The sequence below is a fragment of the Mauremys reevesii genome, linkage group 19, assembly GCF_016161935.1.
Source record: "Mauremys reevesii isolate NIE-2019 linkage group 19, ASM1616193v1, whole genome shotgun sequence".
NCBI lineage: Eukaryota > Metazoa > Chordata > Testudines > Geoemydidae > Mauremys > Mauremys reevesii.
In genome coordinates, this window is record NC_052641.1 from 9,394,842 (window position 1) to 9,409,278 (window position 14,437).

The window sequence follows — 14,437 nt, forward strand, 5'->3', positions numbered from 1 at the left end:
CATGTATTTATCTTCTCAACACCCCCCTGTGAGGTAGGGCAATGCCATTATCCCCATTGTACAGATGGCAAACTGAGGTGCAGAGAGACTGAATCCCAGAACCTCTAAGGTAGTTAGGCACCAAACTCCTATTTCATATACTTTATCAAATACCTTTGAGGATCTGGGCCTCAGTGACTTGCCCCGGGTCACCCAGGAAGTTTGTAGGGGAGCAAGAATTGAGCCCAGGTGTCCTGGTTACATGCTAGCGCCATAACCACTGGGCTATCCTTCCACTTCAGCTTTTGTGAATGCATCCAGCTGTTGGATGGATGTCAGCACAGCTCTGCCAAAGTGGGGTATTTTTAAAATTGTCCAGGGGATTTAGGAGCATAACTCCCATCAAAAGCCAATCCTTTAGGTGCTTTTGAAATTCTCCCTGAAAGTGAGCTGCCCAACCACGCATGGGGGCTTGTATAAAGTCTGGGATGCTTTCATCAGTGGGCTGTCTCTACCTTGATTCTTCCAAAATCTCAGTCCAGAACACATGGGCTTTGACTCACACCCACAGAAGTAACTGTTTCGTAGACATGATGAGTTATCTCGCGAGAAGTTTTCTATTGAACAGGGGACCCTCCTGTTCCTTGTCAATCTCTAGTCTCTCCTGTAAAAGATTGGGACTGAAGAGGCAGGGGAAAGTACCTTCAATGCTAACACTGCTGTGAGTGGCCACAGCTTGCTGGCAAGGAGTCTGCCATACCTCTCCCCTGGTACTGCAGAATCTCCACATCGGCTGAACATGCAGCTCCACAACTGGATGAACTGGCTTTACACATCTGTGCTCATACCCTCAGCCAGAGGCTCTGGGCCAGAGAATGATCAATAACATTCGGGGGACGTTGTAATGGAAACAGGGTTTGATCAGTTTCAAAGGATTACACTAGGGCAACGCTCTTGGGGGCTGGGAGAGGGGAGGATCTTGTAAACAGAGGTTTAAAGGTGGCCTTGAAAAGAACAGGGCCTGGTAAAAATGTTTGCAAGAGGTGTTGTGGCATAGTTGAGGCCTTTAGGAAGAAATGTGGTGGAAGACAGATATATTTTATGCCATTAGCTAATCACACGTGTATTTTTAACCTAACCATATTTAAGCTCCTACGTGATGTAGAAACTTCATGTATTTGTGGAGAAAAAAAAAGACCCTCTTGGACAGAGTTTTGCAGGAAGTTGTTGCAACAAGGCACAACCACCTTGGCCAGCAGCGTGAGGTCCTTGTTAGAACAGATCTGCTCACGTCTGCGCTCACAGAGCGAGCATTTTCTTTCCAAGCCGCAATCCAGAGATGGCAGAGGAAGAGTCAGAAGCCCACAACCGAGGAGCATGGTGAGGACAAGGCAAGGAAGAGAGACCAGGGCTTAAAACAAAAGGTCTTTTATTGTCTTTAATCAAAGAGTATGGTACAAAGGAACTACACAGAGGCTTCGTTCTTTCTTTTTTTTTTTTTTTTTAAAGGAGCCCTTTATTTACACAGGTGTTCCACATCACCATTTGGTAGCTAATCCCACCTTTGCATTTCGCTTGTTTCCCACCTAGTTGAAAGCAAGAGTCAGGTCAGTTAAATGGCACAGCGAATGTGCTTCTGGATAGGAAAAAAGGAACACCCTCTAAAAACCTTCCCGAGTGTTCCATTGCAGTGAGTCCACCAGAATACTTACACCCAAACACTGACAAAAGGGAGCGCGCTTTCTGAATAAATTTAGCATCCTGATCATTCTCAGCCTGCTTTACTTAAGGAAATATACCCTGGACGTGCACAAAGTTGATGCATGAAGAAAATGTAGAGGTTTATTTAAAAGTAATTGTGCTTTATTTAAAAAAAAATACAATCAGACACTGTCCTGCTGTGTTTCAGAAAGCATGACAAAAATGTTGCTTATTATTATCATTATTATTATTATCATTATTTTGTCATTATATTAATATAAAATTAAGATTTTGCTTATGGTTTAAATTGTACTGCTTCCCTTCTCCCATCTTTCTCTGCGATACATGATATAGCAATATATATATTTTAAAAAAGCTTTCCAATGACCAACAGAAGTTCAACTAATAATAATAATAATGATGATAATCATACAAATTTGTGTGTGTAAAATATGGCTGGTTCTCAAACTACCAATGTACAACCTTTCCTCCCACCCCTCCCTTGAGCTGCCCATGAGACCATGAAAGAATCTTGTGACGGACCCTCTCTGAGGAAAAAAAAAAACCCTCCCAAAATCTAAAATCAATACAGAACCCTTGAGATTGTTGTCTTTGGTGTGAAGGGCATTCACCATGGGCAGCGAAAGCTGGTCTGCAGAAGATGCTGTGGTTGCATCAGGCTGGTCACTCAGATTGTAGGAGGACCCCCAGTTAGGCCAAGCGTCATTGATGCTTTGGTAAGATTACCAGCTGCCTTATCCCCCTCCCCTGTGTTATTCCATAAAACCCTCCCACTACTCCCACCCGGCTTCCCAAACGTTCCTTCATCTCTGGGTTTTATGCTCTCTTTCGTCTCCCTTCTAGATTCCGGAAGCTGATGGGTCTCAACTTCATTTCTGCAAACTGGATGGAGTATTCATGGCCCTTCCAGTGGAACCAGTTAACGCCCTGCAAAAACACACAGGCAACATGACCCCATATTAGTACAATCTGCATCCCTTGCTCTTATATAGTGCTTCTCAAAGTACTCTGTAGCTGGGGAAACAGAAGCACAGGAGTGGTGAAATAACTTGTTCAAGGTCACCTCAGTAGGCTAGCAACAGAGCCAAGAACGGAAGCCAGCTCTCCTGACTGCCAGTCCAGATCTCTGTCAACTAGGCAATGCTGCTGGTACATGTGTTATTCTATTCTTTAACCTCATAACCGAGAGGTTGCAATATTTATTATGCTCCTGTATTTCTGCATTATAAACTCATAGATTGTAAAGCTGGAAAGGACCATTACGATCATCTCATCTGACCTATGCAACCCAGACTATAAAATTTCACACAGTGATTCCTGCATCAATCCCAGTAAGTTGTGGTTGAATTAGGACATCTTTCTTAGCAAGAGATCTCCAACCTCAATTTAAAGGCTGGTGAAGAATTTACCACGCCCCCTGTTCCAACTCCAGCTGCAACAATCTGTGAATAGAACAGCAGTGGGTTCCCCACAACTTTTGTCCCCAAGAGCAACTCCTGGTGTGAGATTAATGAGGCTGTAGTAGTTTTGAGATCCATCAAAGCCAGTATTCCTATGCCATTCCTTTTACTGAGCCCTGCTGGAGGAGGCAGGGGCTTCGGCTAGAGTAACAGTGTCACTCCTCCACCATTCTCTCCTATGTTTACTTCATTTCCAACAGAATGCTCTTTTTAAAAAACATGAGAACCTGTATTTGAAGTGATAAAAGCTCCAGCCCCAAACATTCCTATGAACTCTCATGGGAGAATGAACAAAGAAGGTTGAGAACATGTTTGGATTGAACCACGATTCTCATTTGGTGAATGTGATTTAATATACCTACCATCCCATGATTTATTCAGTTTTAATGATGAGGTTTCTCCTGTCTCTCTGAAGCACTATACGCGACAAGAGACTGACTAACAGAATGAATGAACCAGTGGCTTGATTTGGTATGGCCACTCCTACATTCCCATGCCTGGTGGATCTTTATGTAACATTGCTTTCAAATGGAAAACTCACCTGACTGTGGCTGTTGTCACCGTATCTGCCCATCAGATTGACTCGGTGACAATTCTTGTACCAGAAAGCACCTTTGTAGGACAAAGCACAGTTTGTGATAGCAGCGTCATTGTCCTTATCAAAGGTGGAGAAGGACCGTCCATTGTGATAGAGCATGGAGTCACCTATGTAGGAGAAACAAAGAGAATGGTGTCAAAGTTTTCACCTGGCTTCTATTCTGCATGTGCAAATAATTCAATCGGTAGGAGCAACTCTGAGTTTTTTGGGCATAAAATACCTTGGTTGCTCCTGCTGAAAAACCTGGCGGTGCATATCACAAGTTTTGCAGAGACCACTTTGAAACCGTGGTCCTGAATTTCACTTGAAATGCTATTTGCCAATAAATAAAGGAGAGATGTGCCCACACTGTGAATTTTGCCTCTGTATCCAGATTCTGAACCCACCACAAGCTTCTTGGGCTTCAGATCTGGGGTTTTGGTTCAGGCCCATCTCGGCTAAAAATAATTACCAAAAGTAAACGAAGGCCAGTCCATGGAGCTATGCTGATCTACATCAGCTGAACATCTGACCTAAACATCATCGGTATGTAGACTTCAAAAAATGACAAATATACACATTTTAAAAGTCGTTTAAATGGATTCCCTGTTCACTCACTGAATCCAAGACTGCTGAATCCAAGATTCAAGCCCTTGCTTGATTTTAAGATTCAAGCCCTCAAGGTGCAGCATTTCTCTTGTTCGAATCAATGTTATATTGTTTAACAACTGCAGCAGAGCAGGGCACTATATTTCTTACGCTACTTTAGGTGTCAATAATGTTATCAGGAGACACGAAGAACTCCTAAGACCTTTAATTTCAGCCTTGGCAGATGCTCAATTGCCTTTCCATTTACCTCTCAAAAATGCACTCATCAAATTTAATTCTATACAATGTGTCCTTGGATCTGGCAACTCAACAATTGTCTGAAGTGAATTTGATCTCCATGGTCACTTCTATGGCTCTGTGTAAAATTGCTTTGGGGCCAATTTCCGCAGTTCATGCACTCGGGGCTCAATCCTGGTCCTCTGTCCAAAGCCAGAGTGAACAGACAGTGCAGGGGGATCTTCATGTAGGTCACTCATGGAACGGAATCTCCCCTTCAGCGGGTGGCAGACAGGGCCGGCTCCAGATCCCAGCGCACAGCAGTGATGCTGCTACTGTAACCGCTATGGCAGCAGCGGCCTCAGTGGACCTCCCGCAGGCATGCCTGCGGAGGGTCCGCTGGTCCCGCGGCTCCGGTGGAGCATCTGCAGGCACGTCGGCAGGAGGTCCACGGGAGCTGCGGGACCGGCGACTGCCAGAGCGCCCCCCGCGGCGCGATGCCCTGCTTGGGGCGGTGCAAATCCTAGAGCCGCCCCTGGTGGCAGTGCAGTGATGCTGCTACTGTAACCCATGAGCTGAAGCAGCAGCCTCTACCACAGTCTGTTTGCCCGATAATGGGGGAGTTTGACTAATGGAGCTGTATAATTGCTAAGCCGTTGGCTACTCTCCTGTCATAGAATCATAGACTATCAGGGTTGGAAGGGACCTCAGGAGGTCAACTAGTCCAACCCCCTGTTCAAAGCAAGGCCAGTCCCCACTACTCAGTTATTCAGAGAGCCACCATGGACAGCTGCAAAGTGCATAGTCCGCAGAGAGTTCTTTCTGTGGCCATGCATGGCAGAATCAAAGTATTTCTCTTTTGTTTAAGCCCTTATGCTCCTGTGGCACAGGATTTAGCCCTTGGTCCTTACTCTGTCAACACTGAAGCCAAAGAGGGGGCTGGATATGGTCTGCAGGCCTGTGCTTAGTGGGATTGAAGGAGGCAGAGGTATTCTTCAGTAACATTATCAAGCATGTTATCACAGGCGTCGGTGGCACATTCTTAACAAATGGCGCTGCGGCAAGCTATTACGAGCCCTATTAATGTCAGGTAGGTATTGCTAAAACGAGACATATGTCTGTTTAATATGTTTGTTTACATTCTGTCATAAACATGTTATAAAAAGTGGCAATCTGAAGGAGCAGAGCATTTAGAATGGACTCATAGAGGAAAGTGATCCTTTCACATTTTCCAGTCTGTCCCCAAAAAGACTTGCCTGCAGTGACAACCATCCCCATCGCTTGCGCACAGAAGTTGTTGCTCTGAACCAAGTAGAAGGAAATTGTAGCTCCAGCCAGATATGGAGAAATGCATTCTCCCCCCGCCCCCCGTCCTTTCCTGGCCTATTTCCAGTCTGAAAAAATATCAGTTTTAACCCACCTGCCGTTCCACTGTATCCATCCACTTTTAGCCGATAACGGGTCTTGGAGTCTCCCACGCTAAACCTGTCATAGAGAGCATAAGCTGTCTCGCCCTTGTCTCGCAGATCCACACGCAGCTCATACTGGCCCTGGGAAGTGATTTTGTGGAGGTTCTCCAGACCTGTAGTAATGAATGGATAAATGAGGAAAGAACCACTCTGTTGTCTCTCGATCTTCTGTCCTAATGTCTTATTACCACATATTACATCTTCCTGCCATGAGCCTCTTTAGAAAAGCCAATATTGTAGTCAGCGATATGGCTGTCATGCCTACAAGTGACTCATTCTCTTTTGTTTTAGAAAGTTCTTGGCAATCGCTTACCTATCCAGAATTCATCCGTGGGATCCCCAAACCCAGCGGCGTAAGTCCTCCAGTTCCTGTAGAAATCCTCCTTTCCATTGTGGCGCCTCAGAAACACCTAAAACCCCAACATGCCAGTAGCTTTATATTTACAACAGTTTTGACTTTTACACACTAAGGGCTTCCATACACCAACCATCCCAAAGCAACATGGGCACTGACGTATTCCAGCCCAGCTAGTACGATTTTAGCAGGCTCACTGAACATTATTTTTAAGCAAGGCCCAAGTTTCTTCTTGGGCTCCAAGCCACCTCTGTATTTTGCAGCCTTGTAGTCACCCTGCCCTCTGCTTTCTTAGCACTCCCTCAAAGCTCAATATCACTCAGCCAGGTCCTTCTGTATCCTTCAACCTGTTGTCCATGAAGCCTCAGTATATCTCAAGATCCTTTCCTTCATTCTTTGACACTTCTCAGACTCTTAGCCCCACCTGGCTTCTTTGAATTCCACAGGTTCTCAGCACCGTACTTTGCTGTTCTTGCCTCTGTTTTTAATGCTCTGCTCACCCACCCTTCAGTGTGACTGTAGAACTAATGCATTCTTCTCAGTCCTTGTTTCTCTTGCAAAGTTTTGGAAGTGGCTGCACCTCTGCTTCAGTCTCCCACCCTGACTGCAGTCGGATTTAGAACTAAAAGTTAAATTTCCCAAGTCTTTTGGCATGTTAATGCAACATCATTAACAATGCAGTAATTGATTGAGGCTGGGTCCTGTCTCATGTTCTTGACTCAGGCACAAGGCAATAGTGACACAGAGGTTTTGGATCCCTTCCCGTGGTATACTCACAATCCATCCACCTCCATCGGAGATCATGTCACAATACACCTCCATAGGCTGTGACTTGTTTCCATTCATATAAATGGTGTAAAGTCCAGAGGCACTTTCTCCATTCAACAGAGCTTGGGAGCAGTCTCTAGGGTAAGGATAGAGAAGTCCAACTACACACAAAAGAAAAAAGCAGAGAACAGTGCTTGAGAAATCATTTATGAAAAGGAGATGCATCTTCCTGTCATTTAGGTAATTAATTTGTGAGCTCTTTTTGGTGACAAGGCAAATGAATCTATTGCATTTAGAAGAAATACTGCTAAGAATGGAGTAATACACTAGAGGTGCACAAACTTGAAAATGTGCAATGGAAAAATCAATTTGATTGTCCACAAATCTGGACCAAAAAATACTGATATTTTGCAGTTATATAGCACGTTCCTTCTTCAACTTGCTCATTAACTAATGAATCCTTACAGAACACTGAGCGCATTAAACTTTAGTGTCCTTAGTATACAGTTGTAGAAATTAAATCAGAGAACGTAGGTGACATGGCCAAGAAGGTTTCTCAGCTGGTCAATAGCCCAGCCAGGAATAGAGCCCAGGAGACCTGACTGTAAATTCTAGAAAATCCTTGATCCTGTATTCACACTCTAGACATTATTGTAACAATCTTTGTGCAAAATATGCTTTGTAAAGAGTCATTTAAAAACTAACACCACACTGATCATTAATAATCTGATGTAACGTGTACATAATGCCTATTAAGTATTATGAACGCACGCGGTAATGACGACTGCCGTTTGTTTACCAGACAAGTTTGGGGAGTAGGTAAACTGGTTTTTCCAAGACAAAGGACAAATTGATACTTCTAGCCAGCTGTCATCAAAATTGATTGATAGTGACCTGTCAAATTGCCAATCTCTAGCAATGAAGCGGGGTGGGGCAGGAACAGATCAATCTGCATTTTAGCAAACTACAGCATGGAACCTTCCCCTGCCCACCCCAAACCTCCATGTCTCCTTCCTCACAACTGGAATAAACTTTATCTAGGGGTAACTTTCAAGAAAATGCATTTCAAAGGGTGACTGGACTATAAAAGTGAGGGGCAAAACACCCCAATTCATCTATCTTTGACCTAAGAAGACAAAGGAACCAGCCCTTTGACTCTGAGGGGAGATCCTGACCTGAGAATTTGGTCAGCCATGTTGCTGGAAATGTGGTAAGGATTTTACCTTGAACCAAGGCTAGCTTGTTAAGTTTTAGCTACGAGAAAGTGTGTTCATCTTTCTGTCTCTTGTAATCATTTCTGACTTTCATACCTGATCCTTGAATTCACGTAAAATCGTATTTTCTTTTGTTAATGCACTTGTTTTGTTTTTTAAGCTAAACCAATCCAGTGTTGAGTTTATACAGAACGGTTTGGCAACTCCAGTTAAAGTAGCAAACTGTTGAATATTGACCCTTTGCAGAGGCAATGGACCTGTAATATCTGAACAGCCCAGGAGAGGGCTGGACAGTGCAGAACACACATTTCTGGGAAAATTCGGGACTGGGAATTTGTTGGAGTTACTCTGCAAGTAGTAACCAAGGCTGCTGGAAGCCAGAGCGTGACTGGAGCGTTTCTGACAGGCTGCTGGGGTCAGAGGTACTGGACCAGAGCTGGAGCTACACACATACACTGAGGGTGTGATTTGCATCCTGGAAAGTTGCTTGTGAGCGTCCCAGGTTGGGAGCTACAACAGCAAAGCATTGTGAAGCACCCAAAGTTGTGGATCAGGTGGTGACACAACCCAGGTCTGGATTGCAACCCAGAACTTCACTATATATATAAAAAATCAGATAATACATGCCATAAGGAAATATTTAGGGATAGGTTTCTAAATCTAGGCCTCCTGTGTATGCCTGTAATTTTGAAGGCACAATTAACTGCGTTTATATGCCTACCTACCTGCAATGTGGGCACAATCATGTAGTTAAATGTTTAAGTGACATCAGTTATGTCTGCTACTACCTGCTGGACAAAACTTTAATGATTTGCACGTACGACCCGTGAGAGTATAATAGTGGAAGCATGGCTAAAGCCAAGATGAAAATCAGGACTTCTTCAGTAACAAGTGTCATGCAAAGTATGTTATCAAACAAGGCATGTGAAAAACCAGCAACAATGGCACATTTTTTTTTCCTGACTACAACTTAATAGAGGCATAGGGGGGAGGGATAGCTCAGTGGCTTGAGCATTGGCCTGCTAAACCCAGGGTTGTGAGTTCAATCCTTGAGGGGGCCATTTGGGGATTGGTCCTGCTTTGAGCAGGGGGTTGGACTAGATGACCTCCTGAGGATCCTTCCAACCCTGATATCCTATGATAGGTGCAGCCAATACAATTTCAATCACAAAAAATCCCCCAAACTATTAAAATGTGAATGTTTTTGGCATTTTCTTGACATCTTTGAAATGACTGAAAAAAACTACTGATTTTAGCATATTCAGGGGAAATAACTGCAACAGGTGTAATTAAGGGATGATCTGGAAAGGTATATTAGGTGTATTTCTATTATTAACACTTTGATGGTCTCAAAGCCAGCTGTGTAAATGTAACTCAAGGTCCATCGTGTATTCTGTGACGTCCTCTGTTGCAGAGGATTTGAGTCCGTTACAGCTCCGACTACAGGACTTAAGCCTCCAATTCAGGAAAACATCCCTCCTCAGGGCAATTACTCAGTGGGGAGGTAAACACACTTACTCATGTGCTTGCCTCCCCACTGAGGTCAACAGGACTCAAGCATGGACTTAAAAATAAGCATGGACTTAAATGTTTGCCTGAATAAGGTACTAACTCTTTAGCTGAGGCTGCAGAGATTCATGCTTTAGCTTTGGAGGTCTCCAGTTACTGGTCGTGACCAAGAAGGCAGATGTCACTTAAACACATCAGGATCTGATTCTGCTCCCGCTTACTGGTGTAGCTCCATTAACTTCAGTGAGGCTACTTCTGATTTACACCAGAGGTGACTGCAAGCAGGTTCAGGGCCCTGTGACTTTACCTAGCATTTTATAAGCACTTGACCTGATGTCAGCACAGATGGCAGAAGTCAGAGGCAAACATTTGAAGACGCGGTTGAGTTTGGAAGGTTGAGAATTGTGAGAAGTGAGGAGAATGGCCGGTGGAATTTTATAGCCATTTAATCCTTAAAAACGTCATTGTATTTTCCCTGCCATCAAAAATGTGTCTGCTTGACTGTCATCTTGATGAGGCTTTTGGAATTGCATTCATTGCATTACTACTGCATTCAGCAAACTTGGGAGCCTTCCCAGGTAGGATCGGAACGAACACTCTAGGGTAGCAGGATGAAAACTGGGTGAACTCAGTGGGAAAGTGAGAAGGGAGAGGAGAAGCTAGTCCAGGACTTAAAGCTCCGAGGGCCAAATTCTACCTGAATGCAAGCCACTCCACCCACAGGCTGAATCAGGCTGGGGGTGGGTGGAGTGTGGAGGGGTTGGATAGCTGAATTCCATCCTTCCAGTCTGAGAGCAGTGAATGGGGCTGTTGCCTTGTACAGAGTTTAAGTAGTGCAGGGAGCCTCGCGCTGGCCTTCTACACAGAGGCTCGTATAGATGCTTAGGGTCCCAGGTGGGGTTGTACGGTGCATGCTGCTGGGGCTTCACTGTGAGTGTTTTTCAAGCTAGCTAGACCAAAGCTAGCTCAAGCTACATGAACCATAGTCACACCTCTGACTGCAGCGTAGACCATACTTACAGCCCTAAGCGTACTGCAAGTATCCACGGCCCTTTGACTTCAATGGGAGCTGCAGCTGCCTACTCCAGAGCTCAACTGGGTTCTAAGAATGGAAACGCGTAGATAATTCCACCCCCTCATACAAAGCAAAGGCCTTACTTGTGGTGAAGATAGTCTGGATTATCTTGCTCTTCAGGGCTCTGTTGAGTGCCTGCAGTTTCACTGTGTACTGGGTGGACGGGTTTAGCTCAGACAGGCTGTAGGAAGTTGCCTCAGGTCCCAGGATGACTTCCTGTTGGGAGAATAAATCCTAGAGAAACTCTGAAATGAACAAACCCATGGACTGGGACGGTTACATATTTTAGATGTTCAGATGCCTTTTTACGTAAATTATTGATGGTCTTTTTAACCGTTTCAATGATTTATTATGAAACTTTATTCCTACGAGATTTTTACCAGGCAAACGTCCATTAGTAGCATGAGAAAGGCTGCCTGGAAATGACTGTTTAATATTATAATGTTTAAGTAGTGTAGCTTACAAAGCAAGCACGGTAGACATTAACATGGCTTATATATACACATTATATCCTGCCGGAGGGGCGCAATTCATCAAAAATTAAGCAGAATTGTCCTTTGTGATACGTCTGTAGATGCCACTGAACTGAATTTCCAAACATGACGATTTTAGACAACCATCTTGGAATATCTAGAAGAGGCTTGATTTTCAGAAAGTGCTGAACCCGCCCTCTGACAATGTGGTCTTTAAAAGTGGCTCAAGTTGAGCACCCAAAATCACTAGCCACTTTTAGCCACTTATGCCCATTGCCTTTATGCCATAGACTTTGGATGGGAGAAGGCAGCTGCTTGCTGTCTGATTTTTTTCCCTATTGCAGAGGGAGGGAAGATCCTCTATCTGTTGTCCAGGCTGTAGCTAAGTTTTCATTATAGGCTCTGATTCAGGAAAGCACTGAGACATGTGCTTAATGACAGATGTGTGCTTCCGACCCAATGACTGGCATTTTCTGAGCAGCTCTACCAGCATGTCTCCCAACTCAGAATTTGTGAGTTAGATCCAAGTGCGGTACCTTGACTTTGCCATCGATAGACTCATAGATAAGGAGATAGCTGGTGACAAAAGCCCGAGGAGGCCTCCACGACAGCACTGCTGTTTCTGACTGAACCTCAATGGCACTCAAATCTCTTGGCGCATCCATGCCTAAAGGAGACAAGATACAGTGAGTGCTGTGCTGGCTTGATGGCAGCAGACAATGGAACCTTGTCGCACTGCACGGGGCTGCAATGTTGGGGAAAGGCTTGACACTGCACCTGTAGTGAATTTGGTGAAGACCGTCTCACTCTTCTGTGGTCCCTTTACTGCATAGATCCTCAGCATATATTCGGTTGCAGGATGAAGGCCATTAAGGTCATATTCCACAGTGTTCCCAGACACCGTCTGAGTAACTTCTGGCTCTAGACAGCAAACACACAAAAGATGGGAGCAGAGAACTTTAGTTTGAAGGCCACTAGAAGTCATGGTGTCGGTTGTAAGTGCCGAGCACGCCTCAGAGGGAGGCTTAACACCAGCACTGCGTTCGAATGATCACACCCTGAGCTAAGGGCTGATCATTCACTGGAAGGAAACCCATTTTTCTGAGGTGTTTCAGGGTGAGGATGAAATAAGCAGAAGCAGTGGCTCAGTGGAGTCACTGCCTCAACCCACCCCAAAGCTGAATGTAAACTGTTAACGCTACAGTCAATTCCGTACAAAAAGTACTAGCGCCCCCTGCTGTATGTGTTGAAAATAACAGTGCTTTCTCTTCACCTCAAGGATAACACAGACACAGCTCTGCTGCTGCTCACCACCTGGATTAGGGACTGACAACTTACTTAAATGAAGATGCTGTAACGTGCTCCTAACCAGCCTTCACCCCTCAAATTCAACCTCCCTCACCCCCCTTCCAGTTGCTGAATCCAGTCCTGAGCACCATTCTCACTGACTGCCCTGTGGTCAAGCTCAAAGATGCCCCCACTGACCCTTCTTACCATCCTCAGCAATGTAGGAGATGACGTAATTGTCCACCGTGGCAATCGCTGGCTGCCAGATCGCCAAAGCCTCAGAGTCTGTGATATTCACCGCTACCAGGCCTGATGGGCTGTCCAAAGCTGAAGGGACAGATAATACCATAATGAGGGAATTATACATATTAAGGGTTTCCCTGCTGTGTATAATATGCTGCACACACTGCTGCCCTTGTGTGGTCCTCTTTGGGAGGGAGAGGGGTTTACTGGAAAGATGTCGTACTTCACAAAACAGCACTGCTGCAGAGTGAGGTCATCATGGGAGAGGATTAAACTCATACCAAGGGGCTGGCAGCGAGAACTAATTATATTCAAAGTCTCAGTTCCACAGGCTCTCAGATAATACTCTTGTCATCATCCATCTTCGGGCCTCTTTCAGACCTGATACATTTCCCTCCTCAATGCTCTCAGTCCCAGACAGGTTCTTGGGGAAAACTCAGACTACCGAGGCTGGGGAAAGGACTGAACTGATGGCAACTCATGGCCATTACAACCGTCTACAGACCTCTAGCCACAATTGTTTTGAATCACATAATCTGCCTTTCTACATTATTCTTGTGGGGATTGCATCGTCCCTCCTTTTCATGCCTCCCATCAGAGACCTTGCACTGGGACCATTAGCTGCTCCCAAGGGTGAGGGATGTGGAGTATGACCCAGCCTCCAGTGCTGAGTGCAGTGCCCTTTCCTCCCAGTGCTCTGTACCCCTATGAGCCCAGGAGAATGATGAATCAATTAAACTGCAGATGGTTTCCAAAGGGACCTGGGGGAAACCCGATCCCTGATTTATTTAAAACTATGCTAGACAAAAGAGAGATGAGAGAGAGGATGGTTTTCTGGTACTGGGCTGGGACTCAGGAGATGAGAGTACAATTCCTTGTGCCTCCACACTCCCTGTCTGATTCGGGCCAAGTCACTTAATCAATCTGTGCCTCAGTTCCCCATCTGTAAAATTGGGCTAATAATGCTTTCCTCCTGTTTTGTCTGTTTAGACTATAAGATATCTGAGGCAGGGTCTGTTTCTCCCTGCAAGTTGGGACGTGCTTAGCAGAATGGCGCAGTTAAAGCCTCTAGACTCATCTGCAATACAAATACAAAGAATAATAAACCACTAGGCAAAATGCAAAAGAAATAAATCCTCTATCAGGGGATAGCTAAAATGTGACTTGGTCGGTCTTTTTCATCTCTGATTTTTATGAGTCTTCTGTATGACACATGAACTTATTTCTTTTGGGCATTACCTGTAGTCAGAATTCCAGAGATAGGCTCGCTCTCTTCAAATCCTTTGATGGAGATTATACTGACGGTGTAGTCGACACCTGGGATCAGTTTCACCAGCTTGGTCCTGGTCTTGGTTCCATCCACCGTCACAACATTGGGAGTACCTAGGAGCAAACCAAACGTCCAGGCAATGATGAAATGATGTTCCTGCTAGTGTTTAGGCGGTGGTGCTGTGCTCCAAACAAAGGACTTCATTTCCAGT

General features: G+C 44.9%; 1 protein-coding gene across 8 annotated transcripts in view; it reads right to left on the bottom strand.

Annotated features, from left to right (window-relative positions):
• Nucleotides 1–1,409: 1,409 nt before the first annotated feature.
• Nucleotides 1,410–14,437, bottom strand: part of TNC (tenascin C) — a 230,083-nt gene continuing 217,055 nt past the window's right edge. For all 8 annotated transcript variants that reach the window (XM_039506481.1, XM_039506480.1, XM_039506479.1 and 5 more), the window contains 10 exons: nt 14,196–14,339; nt 12,921–13,040; nt 12,204–12,347; nt 11,963–12,093; nt 11,037–11,169; nt 7,165–7,316; nt 6,346–6,442; nt 5,984–6,145; nt 3,703–3,866; nt 1,410–2,628 (listed from right to left, as the gene is read on the bottom strand). In XM_039506481.1, coding sequence (XP_039362415.1) covers nt 2,518–2,628; nt 3,703–3,866; nt 5,984–6,145; nt 6,346–6,442; nt 7,165–7,316; nt 11,037–11,169; nt 11,963–12,093; nt 12,204–12,347; nt 12,921–13,040; nt 14,196–14,339 — 1,358 coding nt within the window. In that variant the 3' untranslated portion in view covers nt 1,410–2,517. The remainder of the gene's footprint in view (nt 2,629–3,702; nt 3,867–5,983; nt 6,146–6,345; nt 6,443–7,164; nt 7,317–11,036; nt 11,170–11,962; nt 12,094–12,203; nt 12,348–12,920; nt 13,041–14,195; nt 14,340–14,437) is intronic.